We start from the raw sequence: 19,387 nt of genomic DNA, 5'->3' as shown, positions 1-19,387 counted from the left end.
CTTGGTATCTCTAGTTTTCTTGAAGAGATCTCTAGACTTTCCCATTCTACTGTTTTCCTCTATTTCTTTGCACTGATCTTTGAGGAAGGCTTTCTTATCTCTCCTTGCTGGTCTATGGAACTCTCATTCAAATGGGTATATCTTTCCTTTTCTCCTTTGCCTTTCGCCTCTCTTTTATTCACAGCTATTTGTCAGGCTTCCTTAGACAAAAATTTTTGCCTTTTTACATTTATTTTCCTTGGGGACAGTCTTGATCCCTGCCTCCTGTACAATGTCATGAACCTCTACACATATTTCTTCAAGCACTCTGTCTATCATATCTAGTCCCTTAAATCTATTTCTATACACTTCCACTGTATAATCGTAAGGTATTCAATTTAGGTCATACCTGAATGGTCTAGTGGTTTTCCCCACTTTCTTCAATTTCAGTCTGAATATGGCAATAAGGCATTCATAGTCTGTGCCACAGTCAGCTCCTGGTCTTGTTTTTGCTGACTGTCTAGAACTTCTCCATCTTTGGCTGCAAAGAATATAATCAATCTGATTTTGGTGTTGACCATCTGGTGATGTCCATATGTAGAGTCTTCTCTCGTGTTGTTGGAAGAGGGTGTTTGCTGTGACCAGTGCATTCTCTTGGCAAAACTCTATTAGCCTTTGCCCTGCTTCATTCTGTACTCCAAGGCCAAATTTGCCTGTTACTCCAGGTATTGCTTGACTTCCTACTTTTGCATTCTAGTCCCCTATAATGAAAAGGATATCTTTTTTGGGTGTTAGTTCTAGAAGGTCTTGTAGGTCTTCAATGAACTGTTCAACGTCAGCTTCTTCAGTATTACTTGTTGGGGCATAGACTTGGATTACCGTGATATTGAATGGTTTGCCTTGGAAACGAACAGAGATCATTCTGTCGTTTTTGAGACTGCATCCAAGTACTGCATTTTGGATTCTTTTGTTGACTGTCATTGCTACTGCATTTCTTCTAAGGGATTGTTGGCCACAGTAGTCGATATAATGGGTCATCTGAGTTAAATTCACCCATTCCAGTCCATTTTAGTTTGCTGATTCCTAAAATGTCGATGTTCATGCTTGCCACATTCTGTTTGACCACTTCCCATTTGCCTTGATTCATGGACCTAACATTCCAGGTTCCTATGCAATACTGCTCTTTATAGCATAGGACTTTACTTCCATCACCAGTCACATCCACAACTGGGTGTTGTTTTTGCTTTGTCTCTTCATTCTTTCTAGAGTTATTTCTCCACTGATCTCCAGTAGCATACTGGGCACCTACTGACCCGGGGAGTTCATCTTTCAGTGTCATCTCTTTTTGCCTTTTATACTGTTCTAATTACGTACAAAATAATGAGACTCAGGCTAGAGTTTCTATGACAAATTTAACATAAAGTCATTTTAGAAGAGTTTTCTCAGGTTCTCAACAAACTTCTAAGTATAGGCCAAGAGGGAATTAAGAAAACACAACTTTTACATAGATGAGCTCTATGAGGTTAATCATGTGGCTGTCTTTAATTAAAACGCAAACGGTTATTGATTTAAAGTTCTCACATAATTTTTTATAGGTTTGCTTTGAAATAAGTTATAGCCTGAATTTTGGAAAACCTCAACTACTAATTTTTGACATTTTCTCCTAGGAGCTATTTAACAAAACACACATTTCAAATGAAGAATCTAGAATAGTGATACAGCAAACATTATAAAGTGGCAGACTATGGGCCAAATGCAGATTAAAGATATATTTTATTTGACCTACCATTGTTTTAAAAAGTTTGAATTCAGAAGTAAAACAAATTAAAAATCATACTTCAAATAAAAATTAAGATTTCCAGCTTCTTTTGAAATATTAAGTCTGGCAACCAACTGGCCCTTTTCAGACACAGCAAGTGCCTCCAGGCAGGTCAAGGTCCAGTCTTTCCAAACTGTTCACTCACTTTGGTTTCCTTCTGGGCTCCATTAGACATTTGAGTTTGCAACCCCTACTGAAACATCAACTGCAATATTGCTATCTTGAACATTTCAAATCAATATTAAAGTTCTTGACAGTATTTTAAGTTTTATACTTTTTACATTAATATCTCTTAAAAGGCAGTTAGCAGATCCTTATAGTTTATTTTATCTATAAGTATCTATTTTACAAATAGTGTCTGTTTACCATTCTGATGACTTACCAAACCAAAGTGAGGGGAGAGAGAAAGAGCTTCCGTTTCTTTTGTGGTGCATTTTAAGATGACTGAAAACTGTCTCTGCAGTTGTTTAACAGAATTAAATTGTTTAAAAATTTAAACAGCTGAAAATAAAATTCATTTCTCCTCTTGCCTTTAATGCTGCTCTTTGTACACAACATAGTTTTTCACTAAGAAACACACCAGGAAACTTCCCTGGGGCTCGGTGGAAAAGAATCCACCTGCTAAAGCATGAAATACAGTTTCAACACCATGTCTGGGAAGATCCCACATGCTGCTTGAGCCTGTGTTTTAGAGCCCAGGAACCACAACTACTGAGCGCACATGCCACAACTTTCAAAGCCCATGTGCCCTAGAGCCCAGGCTCCACAAAAGAGAAGCTGCTGCAATAAGAAGCCCAGGTACCGCACCTAGAGAGTAGCCCCTGCTGGCAGCAGCTAGAGAAAACCTGCACAGCAACAGAAACTCAGCACAGTAAAAACAGACAAACAACAAAAAAAAGCAGACACCATATTTTTAAAGCAACTATACCCATATAAACTATAATTTCCTCAACTCTGTTTGAAGGGCAAGGTCACAGATGCAAACTGCTCTGCTGACAAAGGAAAAAAACAGCAGAGATGAAAAAGCGGGCAGTTCTGAGAGCCAAGATGAATCTATCTGTTAAGATGTTTTAACCTCTGTAGAAAATTCCAGTTATTTGTCCCCCACCCTCCTCCCTGCCATCTCCCCACAGGAAACATAATTATGTCAAAGTGTTCATTTCTGGGCATCATCACCCTCAATTTCAAAGAATAGAATTTGTCAAAGAATAAATTTAAATGTAATTAATGTCAACTGTAGCTTTTAGTTGCCTATAGTAACAGCTCTTAGAAATGACTGCTCATCCACCCACTTTTCAATGATCAGCTTATACTGAGTTGTTTTTAAGATACTCAGGTAAAAGCAGTTAGTAGGAGATGGCTCTACTGTCAGTATGGGTCTAGTATGCTTCTCCACGCTGCCTAGTCCAGCGGCTTTAAAACATTTTTGCTCAAACAGACTCTAAAAGAATTCAGAAAAACCTGATGGCTCAGCAGATAAAGCGTCTGCCTGCAACGCAAGAGACACAGGAGATGGAGTTTTGATCCCTGGGTCGGGAAGGTCCCCTGGAGGAGGAAATGGCAAGCTCCTCCAGGATTCTTGCCTGGAAAATTTCATGGACAGAGGAGCCTGGCAGTCTACCGTCCAAAGGGTCACAAAGACTCGTACAGGAACGACTGAGCAACTAAACACAGATATATCCCTTAATGCATTTAAGCTCATTTCTAAGAAAGCAATGTAAATGTTTTCATTATCTTAAATATCTTTTCAGGTCAAGAGACATAAGAGACATGGGTTTGATCTCTAATTCGGGAAGATTCCCTGGAGGAGGAAATGGCACTCCACTCCAGTCTTCTTGCTGAGAGAATCCCATGCTTAGAGAACCCTGGCAAACTATAGTACAAGGGGCTGCAAAGAATCAGACACGGCTGAATATTTGAGCCACAAATAGCTACAAAATACGTAAATACTTAAATCTGTTAGAATTACTGATATTTTTAAAATAAAATGATTATCTAATGGAACAAAACAGCCCAGAAATAAACCTATGTACTTACAGTCAATTAATCAAAGACAAAAGAAAAAGTGAAAGTCTCTCAGTTGTGTCTGACTCTGCGACAGAAGTACTGAATAGACATTTTTCCAAAGAGAAAATGCAGATGGACAAAAGGCACATGAAAAGATGCTCAAAATTGCTAATTATCAGAGAAATGTAAATCAAAACTATAATGAGACATCACTTCACACCTGTCAGAATAGTTATCATCAAAAAAAACACAAATAACAAATGTTGATGAGGATGTGGAGAAAAGGGAACCCTGGCACACTGTTGGTAGAAATATAAATTGGTACAGCCACTGTGAAAAACAGTATGGAGGTTTCTCAAATATTAAAAATAGAGTAGGGCCTCCCTGGTGGCTCAGTGGTGAAAAACCTGCCTGCCAATGCAGAAGACATGGATTTGATCCCTGATCCGGGAAGATTCCACATGTCATGGAGCAGCTGGGCCTGTGTGCCCCAACCACTGAGCCTGTGCTCTAGAGCCCGAGAGCCACAGCTACTGAAGCCTGAGCGCCTAGAGCCTGTGCTCCACAACAAGAGAGGCCGCTGCAGGGAAGCCACACACCACAACTAGAGAGCAGTCCCGTTCACTACAACTAGAGAAAAGCCTGCACAGCCCAAAATAAATAAATACATACATAACATTTATTAAAAATTACAAAGAAATAAAAATAGAGCTACCATATAATCCAGCAATTCCACCCCTGGATATATATATATCTTAAAAAAATAAAAACACTACTTCAAAAAGATACACATTCATAACAGCATTACTTACAAAAGCCAAGACATGCAAGCAACCTAAGTGTCTGACAGATGAACGGATAAAGAAGATGTGATCTATGTTATACATATATAAATATGTGTGCTTATGTGTGTGACAGAGGTATACACACATGCCCACATATACTCACAATGGAATACCTACTCATCCATAAAAAGCAAAACTTGGAGAGCATTATGCTAAGTAAAATGTGTTAGACAAAGATAAACACTGTAAGATATTACCAGTATGTGGAATCTAAAAAAATACAAGAAACTAGTGAATATAATAAAAAACAAGGAGGTTGGCTCACAAATATAACAGAGAATAAACTAGTGGTTACAAGTAGGGAGCAGGAAGGAGGAGGGACAATACAGTGGCAGGGGAGTAAGAGATATAAACTATTAAGTATAAAGCGAAGATATATTATACAACACAGGGAATAGAGTCAATATTTTATAATAACTATAAATGGCAATATAATGCTTAAAATTGTGAATCACTATATTGTACATGTGCAATGTATACAATACTGTATAGCAATTAAACTTCAATAAAAAAATAAAAATGATTATCCTTAAAAATGTATTCAGTGAATATGGAATATAGATACCATACTGACTGCTACCCACCATCATCCACATATACCCATGAACCACAGAAAAAACTCCTCTTCCTTTTATCCTTGAGCTTGTATTTTAAATTTTCTTACAAAATTTTATGAAGATGTAAGATGTTTTTATATCTGGTCTTTTCAGTGATCACTCTATCATGTATCTCCAAGAAATGTACGTCTTCAAATTGGTATTTAAATTGGCTTCATGTATCCAAGTGTTAAAAAAAATTCTCTTTGAGGTTATTTTAACTACTACTGTACAACTGATGAAAATGCACATGCTTTGATAGCTTCTTAAATGAAAGGTAAAATTTTACTGGAAATTCATTTTTTGAAGAGATGAATGGAATTTTAAAATATTAGTTTACTTATCTTTAAATAGCATGACATTGTTAGAATGAGACAGTATTAAGCATAAAGTCTACACTTTTTCTTCATCATTTTTAGATACAGATATTAAGAAATCTTGTTCATGTATGTTCATTACAACCTCCCTGGAAATTTTTTAAACATCTTTTTTTTTAGAGGTATATACATAAATATTTATAGATTAAAAAATGTCGGGGGAGGGAGTGAGAGAGGGAAATGAAGGGAAAGTTGTGAAGGATATAAGACTGGCCAAGAGTTGCTGAGTTTAGTTGGTATATTACATGCAAATTCACTGTCCCATATGTTCCACCTTTCCATATGTTTAAATTTTTCCATAATAAAAGTAAAAAAAAAAAAAATTAGAGCTACCTTATTCAACTTAACGGAAAATGTTTGCCGTATGATCCAACCAACAAATCCAGTCCTCACTGTCAAACCAATCTCCAAATGAAGATTATTTTGTGTTAAGAGTTTGATCTCATTTTTTCAATTAAAATAAATGTGTTAGCATGTGTTTTAAGGAATAATGTAAAAACTGCTGAGAAAAGTACACATTATATATCATTGGAAAGATTACTAAAAGCAGTCAAGATTAAAACAAAGTAATTTTGAGAAAATTGATTTAACAATTTTCATAATAGGTTATAAGAATAAGATAGTAAAGTAACATGCTGTTTCTCTTTAGTGAACTTGAAGCAATGCAATGTGAAATACAGCTAAAATAATTTATAATATAGTAAGTATGATAAAAATGTATTAGTCGATTAAATGTATGTGAATATTGAACTCTGGAATCTGGCTTTTGGAGTAATTAAATAAAAGTAATCATAAAAATGAGAAATAATACCATTTCTTTCTTATTTCTTTAGACATACCACATTTCCCCCTATGACTTTAATAAGGGGAAAAGGTATACATTACAAAAAATTATTTCACTCATGGAACCAACATGTAAGTTTATTTTCTATCAATACGAGAAAGAAAAGAGTAAATGTTTCATAAGACAAAATAAGATATTTGACTTTAAATGGAATTTTCTTGACATGATTTGATAAAATAGATTTTACCTACTATGTTATAAAAAATGCATACCAAAAATGAAATAAATTATGTACAAGTTTTATCCATAGGTTTAGTGGTCCTTGAGAACATTCCAGTCACACCTGAAATAATCATTGTCATGATCCCAAACTACACTGGCATGACAAATACCTTCTTTCCATTTAATTATGTGTCTTAGGGACAAAGTTCTAAGAATAGCTAAAAGGTTGGCTTTGTTGAAATTGGTGTTTCTTATCGATACTCTTTGCTATGCTCTCCCAGGACCCTCTCTTAGCAATTATTAGATTCTTTGACAGTCAGGGAATGGAGGAAGCAAAGTTATTTAACAAAAGCTGTCATTACTCCCACAACCCTTCTCTAGCACACCTGAGTTCAGAACATCTTAAATATGGATCAAAGTGCTCTTTTTGCTGCCAAGCTTCATCTGAAGGTATTATGAAAGAGGAAAACCTGGAAATTCTATTAGTTTACTGTATCTGTGTTTGATGCTCTATGGGTTTTTACTCCCCTGAAAATGTACCATTAATGAGATTTAGGAAGGGTAAGGAATATGGTGTGCTAAGTCATTTCAGTTGTGTCTGACTCTTTGTGACCCTATGGACTGTAGTCAGCCAGGCTCCTCTGACCATGGGATTCTTCAGGCAAGAATACTGGAGTGGGTTGCCATGCCCTCCTCCATGGAATCTTCCCAACCCAGGGATCGGACCCATGTCTCCTGAGGTTCCTTCACTGCAGGCGGATTCTCTACTGCTGCGCCACCAGGGAAGCCTCAAGGAATATGGCATTCTTATATGAAGGAGAAGAAAGTTATAGTGATAATGGGTACATACTCAGGCTCATCAATTTTAGGTAGGAGTACCTATGAAACCTGAGGATCTAGCTGCTTAAATAATCTGTGTCTGCAAATTCCTTTTTAAGTCTTCACTTATTGTAAAGTAAATAAACATAGCCCACTAAACTGTGTTTCCCGGAGAAGGCAATGGCAACCCACTCCAGTACTTTTGCCTGGAGAATCCCATGGACGGAGGAGCCTGGTGGGCTGCAGTCCATGGGGTCACAAAGAGTCGGATACGACTGAGCGATTTCACTTTCACTTTCCACTTGCATGCATTGGAGAAGGAAATGGCAACCCACTCCAGTGTTCTTGCCTGGAGAATCCCAGGGATGGCGGAGCCTGGTAGGCTGCCATCTATGGGGTCGTGCAGAGTTGGACACAACTGATGCGACCTAGCAGCAGCAGCAGCAGCAAACTGTTTCCAGATGGCCACATTATTTCCTATCCCACATACTCTTGTACATTTCAATTAAGATATGCTCACATCAACAGGTAGAATCCATAATCCTCAAATTCCCTAGAATATTAGCTAGTTCTCTGATTAGAATGCAGCAGTGATGCTGTTTAACTGCTAGGACTGGGCCTTAAAGAGATCTCAAGCTTCTGTCTACACCTCTTGTATTGCTCCTTCTCGGAAAACAACCACTGTGCTATGAGGAATTCTAAGCTAACCATGTTGGAGCACCACCAAGGCCCTCTGTATCTAGAACAATGGTAATGGCTGCACATAATTGAAGGCAAGAACACAATCTTGGAAGACCAAGATTCAAATGCCAGATCTGCCACTTATTTATATACTGCCATGGTCACTTCACCTTTGAATTAGCTGGCTCCTTGAGAGCCTCTTGAGCTACATAGCTATCTGTTGTGAGAAAAACATGAGACAATTCATGCAAAGCGCCAACTCCAGAGTTACTAAGTAGTTATTTAAAAATAGGCTTGTTTGAGATTTTCTTTCTTCTCATCGTTCCCCATCCAATCCCAAGCCTTACAGAGCACAATAAATCATACAACCTGAAGTATGCTTCCTCAGAAGGGGCATGGTGAGCAGCTGGATACATAAGAGAAGAGTGGGAAAATAAGCATCTCTGGAGAACAAAATTACTCTGGTAAGTAGTTGATGGGTTATTCATTCACTCTTGGACCTCTATTAGAATCAAAGGTGTGGGACAGACCAGACAAACCTTAAGGACCTCTAAGAAATAGCATCTTACGTTCGTAAAAGAGAATGTGGAGATTTCTTTGAGCCATAGCCTTAATTCATCAAAAAGTTCCTACCTCCATAGGGTAATATTACACCTGAGAGAAATCCTAGGTCAGGCAGATGGAAGAATTGGAAGTCTCAGGAGAACTACAGGCTCCCATCTCTACTTAGGACTACTATGGAACTCAGGGAACTACATGTTGCTCAGAACCTAGGCGTCTAGACTGTTAAAAACCAGGTATTTGTAGGGGATTCTCAACAGCATATACATACTTAAATCATGCAATAGGATGCTAATGAAAGAGGACTTAACCTGCAGTTTCAGGAATTACAAATTCTTTTGATTCATTTTACCCTAAATTGAAATGATAATATATACCAAGCTTACTCAAAATTTGCTCTATACATAAACTTCTCTAACTGTGCTTGTTACATATGCAAAAAGTAGTAAGTAAAAGAAAACGGTTTCATCTCAAAGAAGGAAACAAATTTTTTGATATATGCTAATAGAGATATGAATTCAAAACACTTTTAAATTCATCAATATTCATGATGAACTATTATGGCTGAATTTACTCGCACAGAAACTCAAAAGAAGCTCTTTTTCTGAAAGATTACTACAAAGGAAATACATCTAAAAAATGTAACATTTAACTAAAAACAGTGAATAAATTTTAAGAATAACATTTTAAATTCACTTAGAAAAAATCAAAAGTTCACTTACACACAACACTGCCAACCAGAACATAGAACAAAGCAGTATGATAAATCACCAGGGAATCCGGGGTCATTTAACTGACTCCCCAAAGCTTCTGATAGGACTCCAGGAAATAAAATTATGGATCTTTGAGTAACATGTCACTGGAAATAATGACAGCATATACTATTCTAAGGCCTCAGGCTAAAGCTTTTCACAATTTCTGTGGCTTAATTTTGAGAAAAAAAAAAAAGGTCTAGAAGAGAAAAGAGAGAATCAGTGAATTCATCTCCAATTGCAAAGTTTCTTTAGGAAACGAGAAAAGTTAGAAAACTGATGCTCTGGTTCTATGCAAATACCAATAAAAAACTTATTCCTCAAGTCCTAATAGATTTCTTTAAACAACAATGTTCAAAATACATACAGTGTATAAGGTGAGAAAGAGAGGGGGCTGGTAGGGGAATTCTAAGAAAATATGAATCATCTCAGCGCTAGCTTTTCAGTTAAGATTATGAGTACTAATGCTGATAATAAAGTTAAAAGCTCTCTTGAGAGCTCTTACTTGGTTTCCTTTTGCATTATAAATCTCTTAATTTTCATATTTTTTCTCAATAATAGATTTACATGAAAAATATCATATAATTTCATTAAGATAAATATTGGCAGTATTTTCTGTAATGCTCCAGCAAGCAAACAAAATCAGCAGCAAAAATGAATGGTGATTTAATAAATCAGTCATTGATTATAATGTGAGAAGATTACATGGTTACATACAAAAAAGGGATTTCTGAATTGAAATTAAATACCTATATTTAAATAGAAGATAGTTTTTTTTGCTAATGGAGGAAAAATATCCACCCACATAAATAAGTTAAAAATGGCTGCTTCCAGTGCCATTAATATTTTATTCAAAATATTCAAGCAGATACTTATGAAGTAAAGAATATGACAAAAGTTTGTCACATACCTACATTAATATTCTCAGGTGTACACCTTGGGCCTGACCCAGTAATATGTTTGAATTCTGTATATGAATCATAGAAAATCTGAACAGACCAACATTACATTTGGCTTTGATTAAAATTACAGGTACAAGTGTTTTCACATCAGTACTAAAAACAATATTCTGAACGCTTATGCAACATCAGTTCCAAATACCCTTTTACAGAAAATGCTCATTAACAATAACCTCATATCATTGCAAAAGCTACTCTAACACTTAACAGTTAGGTGTTATTTCTAAATAATGCGGCACATTATTACATTATTTCAAGTCATAATGAAATGAGGTGGAGGCGCAAACTGAAGCCTCACCTTTGCACATTTCACACACTTCAATTATTTCTGGCATCTCAGCAGATTTAGCACCATTCCTGTCCTTATCAGATAACCCTCACTGTACCAAGTTAAAAAGGGATTCTTCTGCCTATCTCTGTCGCTGGCTTAGACTGACCACCTGCACAGTTACTCCGGACAAACTAATCATGCTAGTTTTACCTGTGGGCAGTCTCCTGTTTCCATGCCTGTACTGGACCACTTATAGCCATGGGCTTTCCAGCACAATCCCACGGGAATACTTAGCACTCTATTCAAAGATCATTGCCAAATTTTCCAGAAAGTTTAGGTTCGAGTCAAATTTGATTAAGATAATCTTGGGGTCTGGCATAAATAAGCACAATATTTAAGCTGCAAAAGGTAGATTAGATTTCCTGATAGATAGGAGTGCACTGCCAAACTGAAGTCACACAAATAGTCCAAAATGTTAATACCGATGGCTTTTTAACTTATGCACCTAATCATATGTCTTTAACTTATAAAATGGATATGACTAAATGCATTTATCTTATTTTAGTAACATATTAATGCTTGCCCCAATAGAGAAATCTTCAGCTTTCTATTGTCTAAATCATGATAATGCTAGCTACAGTCATCCATCCTAACAATGCTCTTGACAGAAATTCTTTGCTGCCAGTTGACATAACTTCATTTAAAAAGTTCCTATCAGGACAAATCTTGGATACAAACTTGTGACCTATAATATGGTTAGCCACTATTGTTTAATCTGTAACTGAAGTTTAAATGATAAATATCATGAAACAGCAGAGTACCACTCCAGTATACTGTAGTATATCAGAGTATAATGTATAAAAAAGTAAAAGTGAATACATCTTCAGGCAGAATAAATTTTTAAAGAAGCATCAGAGGACAAAAAAACTCTCATCTAGAATTCAGAACAAATAAATAATTTATGACATTATCACATAATATCTAGGAAGTTATTTTTTTCTAGGCAGTTGTTATTTTTCAATTATCTACAATAGCTGTTTCATAAGTTTACTTTTCATAAGGTCAAGCCACATCATATTAAAGATATTCTAAATATTTCTGTCACTAAAATGGAGATTATCATAAAATAACAGAGATTACCATAAAATAAACCAGACCAGAAATCACCACCACATTCTCAATCACATTGTTCCCCAAGGTAAACAAGCAGGGGAGTGGCCCGTGACTTCACACCCACACCCAGTGCCTCTCAGAGGTGGCTGCAGCGGCAAAGCAAGATCTAGATCCAGTTGGTCTCTCAAGCAGTGTGCTCTTCCAAACAGTTTTCAAAGTTTGAGGAAAAAAATGGGTTTTTCATTAAAGATTCACAGTAAGTCTTTTAAAAGGTCACTATGACTAGCATAAAAACACTCATATTCTTTACTGAGAACTTTAAAAGAAAAAGTGATAGAAAATGTGACAGTTTCACCTCAGAATAGCTCAAATTTTGACAATTTACTCATCTTTGTGCCTGTGAATCACATTTTGAAAACTAATCATAAAAATACATTACTTCTCCAAAACACAGAAGGAAAATTCATTAGATTTATAGTACCTGGGAAGACAAATTGATAAAGATGGTTCCCTACACTTGCTGGAAAGCGAAGAAAAAAAAAAAAGTATTCAGTACTCTTAAAATGTATACTTTATCAAATATAGAAAACATTAACCAAGTTGAAGGTATCCCATGAAAAGTATCTTGCTATCATCAATTCTTGTGTTAGGAGGACAGTTCTTTTCAAATCTAGAGGAACTATAATGGAAATCTTCGAATCACAAGATTACAGGCAGTTTTCCCTAAGAGTGGCATTCTTGGATATGCACAAGCACACAGACTGGTCAAAGATAGAGTATACATGGAAAAGTTTCCAGAGCTTAGAGAGAAATGTTTACATTTTCAGGCAATTATTAATTGCTCTCTGAACACAGAAGGAACAAGGCTTATCAGTAAACATATGGGAGTTAACATGAGTAAGGTGGAGAAATCAATCAAGATGGCAGCTATCCATTGTATTCAAACTAAATCTTGCCATTTCTAAGACTATCTAATGAACCAATATTTAAATGGGGACTTGCAAAGCTTGTATCTCTAATTTCTAGAGGGATAAAATGATTAAACTGGCTCTACACAGAAACCAGTGGCAGATCAAATCCATACTGTTTGAGAAAACTTTATGTTGACCAAACGTCCTTTTAAAAATTAAGGATTTCCAATAAGATGGAGTTTTTCCCCCAATGGTAAAAGCAATCAGTTCATACAGACACACAGTCCCTCTAGCACCAACAAGTACAATTAATTACATGGTTATAATCATATTTACTCACTTTCCTAATAGTATCTGTGGCTGGCTGGATTCATTTGTGATACCAAATATATCAGGAATTAAGTCACCATTGAAGCTGAAAAGAAAACATTAAAAACATTAAGCAGCTATTCTATTAAATTCTCAATTCCAATTTAATTAAAAAAAAACTTTGGGTAGGTGTGGTAAACATACAACAGCAGCTGTTGTAGTCAATGGAATGTCAGAAGTGACAAGTTTAACTTTTGTTATTGGACCCTCTAGCCACCTCGGCAATAAGAACATGTTTCAGATGGCTCAGCTCCAGAGACAATCAGGCCTGTAAGACACTCTGAGTGCTAGCAAAAGAGCACAGACTATCAGTGACCCACAATGGACATGCAGTATGAGCAAGAAAAAAACTTCTGTTGTGAGATTTTGGTGTTGTCTGTAGCCTCTGCATAGTCTAGCCTATCTCTGAGTAATAAGGAGACTGTAAATTCAGAATCATGACCCTCCCTATGGATTAAAGTTCAGACTTCTAATAGTCACTGACCTATTGATGTACAACTATGATCTTAATAACTGTACAAAAGGCAGCACTGGAAGCAAGAATGTGGCTGTACATTGTTTAGTCCCCAAGATAGTATCTATCATTAACAGAATCCTAACATCTATTTGAATTAACCTTATGTTGGTACATGAGTCTACTTTGAGGAGATAAATGATAATGCTAAGCAAGAGTTGTAAAAAAGGACAAAGTTTTTCCTTAATATAGAAATCGTTCTAAGTCACTAGAGGAAATCCTCTACTCTTCATATCTGCCAATCAAGCACTAACAGTTTTATCCAAAAACAGTTATCTTAGTTCTTTGAATAATGACATGGCTAGGATCAATAAAGATCCATTATGGACACATTCAAAGCTATTATGACAAAAGCAAAAAGACAAATCTCTTTTTCCAAAATAATGAATTTCATTTTTCTCTTTCTTCCATCATGGCAAATGAATATCATATAATTAAGAGGGCAGGCCCCTATCAGCATTAAAGGGAGAATGAATATAGAGCCAATACAACTGAGCAAAGTAGTTTCCTATGTGAAAGATTTTATTTTATGTTTGTAAGTTTAAATCATCTAAAGGGAAGCAAGCACATACTTACTCCATAATTAGTGGTTCATCTTGAAAAGTCCTATTGAGTATGGTCATATTACTAGGCTCTGTAAAAGAAAAGAAAATATATAAATGAACAGGCATTTTATATTATTGTTTATATCTGCACTTAGGGAACAGGATAATCTTTTATTCTTTTCAAGATTCATCTCTAACTAATTCCAACTTTCACCATTAATCACTAATGAGACACTATAACTTAAGTGGACATCAAGTTTGTACAGATAAACTATTGGGGAAGTTTATGGGCTTCCCTGATGGCTCAGACAGTAAAGAATCTGTCTGCAATACGGGAGACATAGGTTCAATCCCTGGGTATGGAAGATCTCCTAGAGGAGGGAATGGCAACTGAGTCCAGTATTCTTGCCTGGAGAATTGCCTGGACAGAGGATCCAGGCAGGTTACAGTCCATGGGGGTCGCAGTGTTGGACACGACTGAGAGACTAACACTTTCACTTTCATACTTCAGTGAAGATATCAGCATTATAATAACTTCCTTTTGAGTCTTCATTCTGAAAATCTCTTACATGAGTCTTCTTTATATACAGTTTACCACTAGCGCAGTTGACAATTAAGATTTTGCTGTAAAGAACCCAATATGTGCAAAACTACTTGATTCTAAAATGTCCATGCCCTCCTCTCCTCCTCAGTCCTTGAAATCTGGTTCTATGAACAAAATTGCCCATTCAGGTGTAATTCACTGGTTTTCCAGATAAGATTTGAAGATTCATGGGAAGATAAGGGTAGACTGTTTTGCCTGGAGAATCGCATGGACAGCAAGCCTGGCGAGCTATAGTCCATAGGGTCACAAAGAGTTGGAGATGACTGAAGCGACTTAGCATGCACGCGTGGTAGACAGACTCTCAACCTTTAACCTTTTTGTGCTTTCCTGTACTGGGGAGACCAGAAACCAAAAACAGCATTTCTCAGACATCTTGCATATAAGATTCCGAATAAAATGTGAGCCCTGCTAATTAGATACACTATGGGTTTTGCAAGGCAGGAATGAGGTGAAGGCTGTGTTTCTGCCATTTCTGTTTTAAATGTCTGATCACTGAATTGTAAGTACTAAGAGGCAGGGTGCAGGGTATCCATTTTGCTGGTGAGCAAGTGTCACTCTGGAGCACCTGTTGTGCAACTGGCTGCTTTCTGATGGTAAAAAGGCAGTATCTTCTTCAAAGGCTTTGAGAATTGTTTCTGAAAGTTCAACTTAGTGTGTGTTCTTCAGCCAACCCAATAACTCTGTAAAGCATAAAAACCTTTTAATAAATCTCTCTTCCTTAAGCTAACAAGAATGGATTTTGTTCCCTGGAGTTGACTGCAGATCACTTCTAGGTTGAAAAGGGAGAATCAGAAATCAGACTTTTAAAAAGATTTTTAGAGACAATTACTGACACACAAGAACTGCATTTTTGAACTAATTTTTGAATATTATTTTTCATGCCTAAGAATACTAAGAATTCATGCATGTTTTTCCTTTAATATCCAGTGACAAATATTAAAGACACTTAAAACAAATTTACCTAATGTTTGATTCTGTCCCCAGAAGATAACAGCTCCTAATTCACCATTGGCATGATTCTTGGGAAGATATGTCAGAAGGACATCCATTTGTGAATCTCCATCATAATCCCCTGGGACTACACTGGTTATCAATGTACTGTAATTACTAAACAAACAAACAAACATTTTAATAAACAAACATTCCAGTAGAGCTATAATAGAAAAGGACACTTTTATAATTATACTATGCAAAAATATTTTCAATGCAAAATACAAAAATTCACAGAACTGATTAATTTCCTTGTCTTCTTTAATAGCTTATCATCCTTCACGTATGTAGGCTTCCTTGGACTATGAAAGAATTCAGGATGAATGCACAGAGTCTTAAGAAATGAGAAAAAGCTGAAGTATTTATTAAGAGGAAGTGCAGTTCTATGTTTAAGTACTGACTTAGTCCTTTCACCTAGTTCTTTTGTCAGAGATACCAGGACCCATGAATGGTGTTTATACAAAGGGAGGCTGATTATCAATTGTTAAAGCACCAATGAGTATCACTGTGATTTTATAAACGATATTATTTTAAAATTACTTAATTTTGGATTTCAATGCAGATTTGAAATAATCATTTTATTTCTGAAAGCTTTTCAAGATTCATAATGAAAAATATGTTCCTTTTGACCAAACCTGGCAATAAACTATCAAGACATACACACCTAGTTCTACATCTTTAATAATAAAATATTCTAAAATGGTTTATATTAACCTTGAAAATTTTAAAAAAGACATTCTGGAGTGTGGTCATAATGTTGTCTGAGTGATCCAACCAAAAATTAGGCCTTAAATTCAATTTATATTTATTTCTACTTAAGAACAAATAGCAAGACAGTTTCCAAATAGTCTATGAATAATTATTTTCTAAATGACATCACGAATATAAAAAATTTGTAACTGGTTTTAATTATGTGAAATGAGGAAAATACTGACAAGGATAAGATCAAGAAAAAAATATAACAGTTTTATTTTAATACAGCTACTCACTATGTCTCAGATATTATATCAAATGCTTAACAGCTATTATTATTATCTGATCATCTCCATTACCTGAAATAGGTATTGTTCTTCTGACTGACTAGACCAAGAAACTGAGGTTTGGAGCAATTAAGTTGCTTTCTGAGTTAAACAGCTACTTAAATGGAATAGCTGGAATTCAAGTTCAGTTGTGTTGTCCTCTAAAACTGATTCTCATTATGATAAAATACTTTTTTAATGCCAGTTTTCTCAAAGAATTCTGACAATACTTTAACCTTTCCCTGAAAAGTAGCTGGTCTTTAAAAATGATGACATAGTAACTGCACATGCTACTATGCAGCAAGCTGTATGTAAGTGCACACCCCTGCTGTGCACCTGTGTATGTATGTATGTGCACTCATGCATGTGCTGCACATACTTGGTGGTAATACTTGTTCAAATAAATCCATGATTTGCGGTCAAAAAGTACCCTGAAATAGACAGGAATACATTACAAAGGACTAGATGGGAACTTATCTAACCAGTTTTATTCCTAAAATTGCCTTGCTTCTTTATAGCTCTAAAAATAGGAATTTGAACTTTAAAAAATAACAGATTGCGATATACATTTATCTCTTTTTTCAAAGAACCTACTAAAATGATATGGAGTGAACTTTATTTTTTTTAAAGCATAACCCTCAAAGACAAAGAGATCGTGAAAGGACACAGCAGATGGAGAGATGCTAATTGACTTAACAGGGGGCAAGGAAACAAGAGCTGACCCTTGAAGAACACGTGGGGTTAAGAACAGTGACCAGCTGCAGTTGACAATCCACATATAACTTTACAATTGGTCCTCTACATCCTTGGTTCTGCATTCACAGATGCAACCAACTGTGGACAGCATAGAACTGCAGTATGTATTTAGTGGGAAAAAAATATGTATATAAGTGGACGTATGCGTTTCAGACCCATATCATTCAATGGTCAACTGTATAGCTTACGTATACTTTAGCTTGAAGTGCTTAGAGAAAAGGCTCAAGAAGCTTTTTGCCTTGAAGAACCTTTGAAAAGCTTAGAATGTGGAGTCATCAGAAATACCAGATGACAAAGATAAGGCACAAGGCTGAAAAGAGATTTAATTGAAGGTCTATGATGGTTCTTTTTCCCTCTTGCTCAGCAAGGCATCAACTAGTTTACTTCTGGGAAGTTTCAGATGTCAGAGATTTAAGTTGCAGGAGATGGTAAGATATTGGTCTAAGGCTAAAAACAGGGAGTTAATGGAAAGTCAACAAAAGGAATAGATGGGCCTTTGATCCCAGCTCTGCCAAATCCCTAGGATGCCAGTCAGCCAGGAACATATCCACAGGGCAAGAGACACGTCCCACCACGCAGTTTCCAATGAGTTCTTTAATACTTTATTCTTAATAAAGTTTAATAAAGAGCTACCCGCCTTTTAAAGAAAACTGAATATAAAAGAGAGCCAAACAAACATCAATAAAGAATCTGAAAAAAACAGATAATAGTAAGCAAAACAAAGCTTCAAAACTATACTTAAGACATAAGAGAAGAAAATATAGCCACTAAAAAAAAAAAAAAAAAAAAAGAACAGCATGCTAAGACAAAAGAATAATAAGAGAACAAGAAAACTTCTTGGAGATTAAAAAATTTAACAGATGGCCTTTCCTGGAACTGAGACGGCCCACAGTCTGCCTGTGGAACGTGTTTCCTCCCTGAATAAACCTTCTTTCACTTCAAATGACAGCTAACATAAAAACATCAATAAAAGGCCCAAGATAAAATTAAGAATTCCTGGGTGGGGGGAAACCCACAAAACTACAGACACAAATGAAATAAAGAAATAAAGGATGGAGTTAGGCAGTCCAATAACCAACTAGAAAGGATTTCTTAAAGAGAGAACAAAAATATAATCAGAGAAATAAGAACATTTCAAAAATTCCCCAGGTATAGAAGACTTGAAGGGGCCCATCTACTGCCCAGAATAATAAAAGAAAAATAGTCTATACCAATACATACTATGAAATTTCAGAAAAAAGGGATAAAGACACCCTAATAGCTTCTAAAATTAAAAATAAAACAAACTATACTTGAAGGATTAGGAAAAAGAACAGCAATGGATTTTTAAATCAGCAACATATGAAGATAGAAGACTATAGGTCAATCAAAGAGTGAATAGAAAAAGGTTTTGGAAATGCAAGGATATACCCATTTTCAAACTTCTAAAAGGATACACTCCAGTGAAGTAAATGAAGAAGCAAAGAACAAAATGGTACAGGATCTAAGAAACAGGGATCAAACAAAGAATAACAAAGGGAAAAATCTCCAAACAGTGATTCTGCAGAAGGCCTAGGGCATGAGAGTTCAGATTGGGAAGGAGTGCAACAATGCAAATTCTTTACTTTCTGAGGCACTAGGGAAGCCCCAAAATATGGAAATAAACACCAAAACAGCTCAAAGTTTTAAAAGTGGTTGTATTTGAGAGAGGAACAGAGGAGTACGGGAAAAAACAGTGAAGGACAGTTATTTTTTGAAAAGTATACTAAATAAACAGAGAAGGCAATGACAACCCACTCCAGTGTTCTTGCCTGGAGAATCCCAGGGACAGGGGAGCCTGGTGGGCTACCGTCTATGGGGTCACACAGAGTCGGACATGACTGAAGCGACTTAGCAGCAGCAGCAGCATACTCAA

General features: G+C 36.0%; 1 protein-coding gene across 6 annotated transcripts in view; it reads right to left on the bottom strand.

Moving 5' to 3' along the window:
- The window catches only part of ITFG1 (integrin alpha FG-GAP repeat containing 1), a 276,724-nt gene that overhangs the window by 251,579 nt on the left and 5,758 nt on the right, over positions 1–19,387 (bottom strand). For all 6 annotated transcript variants that reach the window (XM_081507946.1, XM_081507945.1, XM_081507947.1 and 3 more), the window contains 3 exons: positions 15,690–15,835; positions 14,156–14,213; positions 13,037–13,111 (listed from right to left, as the gene is read on the bottom strand). In XM_081507946.1, coding sequence (XP_081364072.1) covers positions 13,037–13,111; positions 14,156–14,213; positions 15,690–15,777 — 221 coding nt within the window. In that variant the 5' untranslated portion in view covers positions 15,778–15,835. The remainder of the gene's footprint in view (positions 1–13,036; positions 13,112–14,155; positions 14,214–15,689; positions 15,836–19,387) is intronic.

This window comes from Giraffa tippelskirchi, chromosome 7 (assembly GCF_054371585.1).
Source record: "Giraffa tippelskirchi isolate mGirTip1 chromosome 7, T2T-mGirTip1v1.2.pri, whole genome shotgun sequence".
NCBI lineage: Eukaryota > Metazoa > Chordata > Mammalia > Artiodactyla > Giraffidae > Giraffa > Giraffa tippelskirchi.
This window is presented reverse-complemented; position numbering and strand designations above follow the sequence as displayed.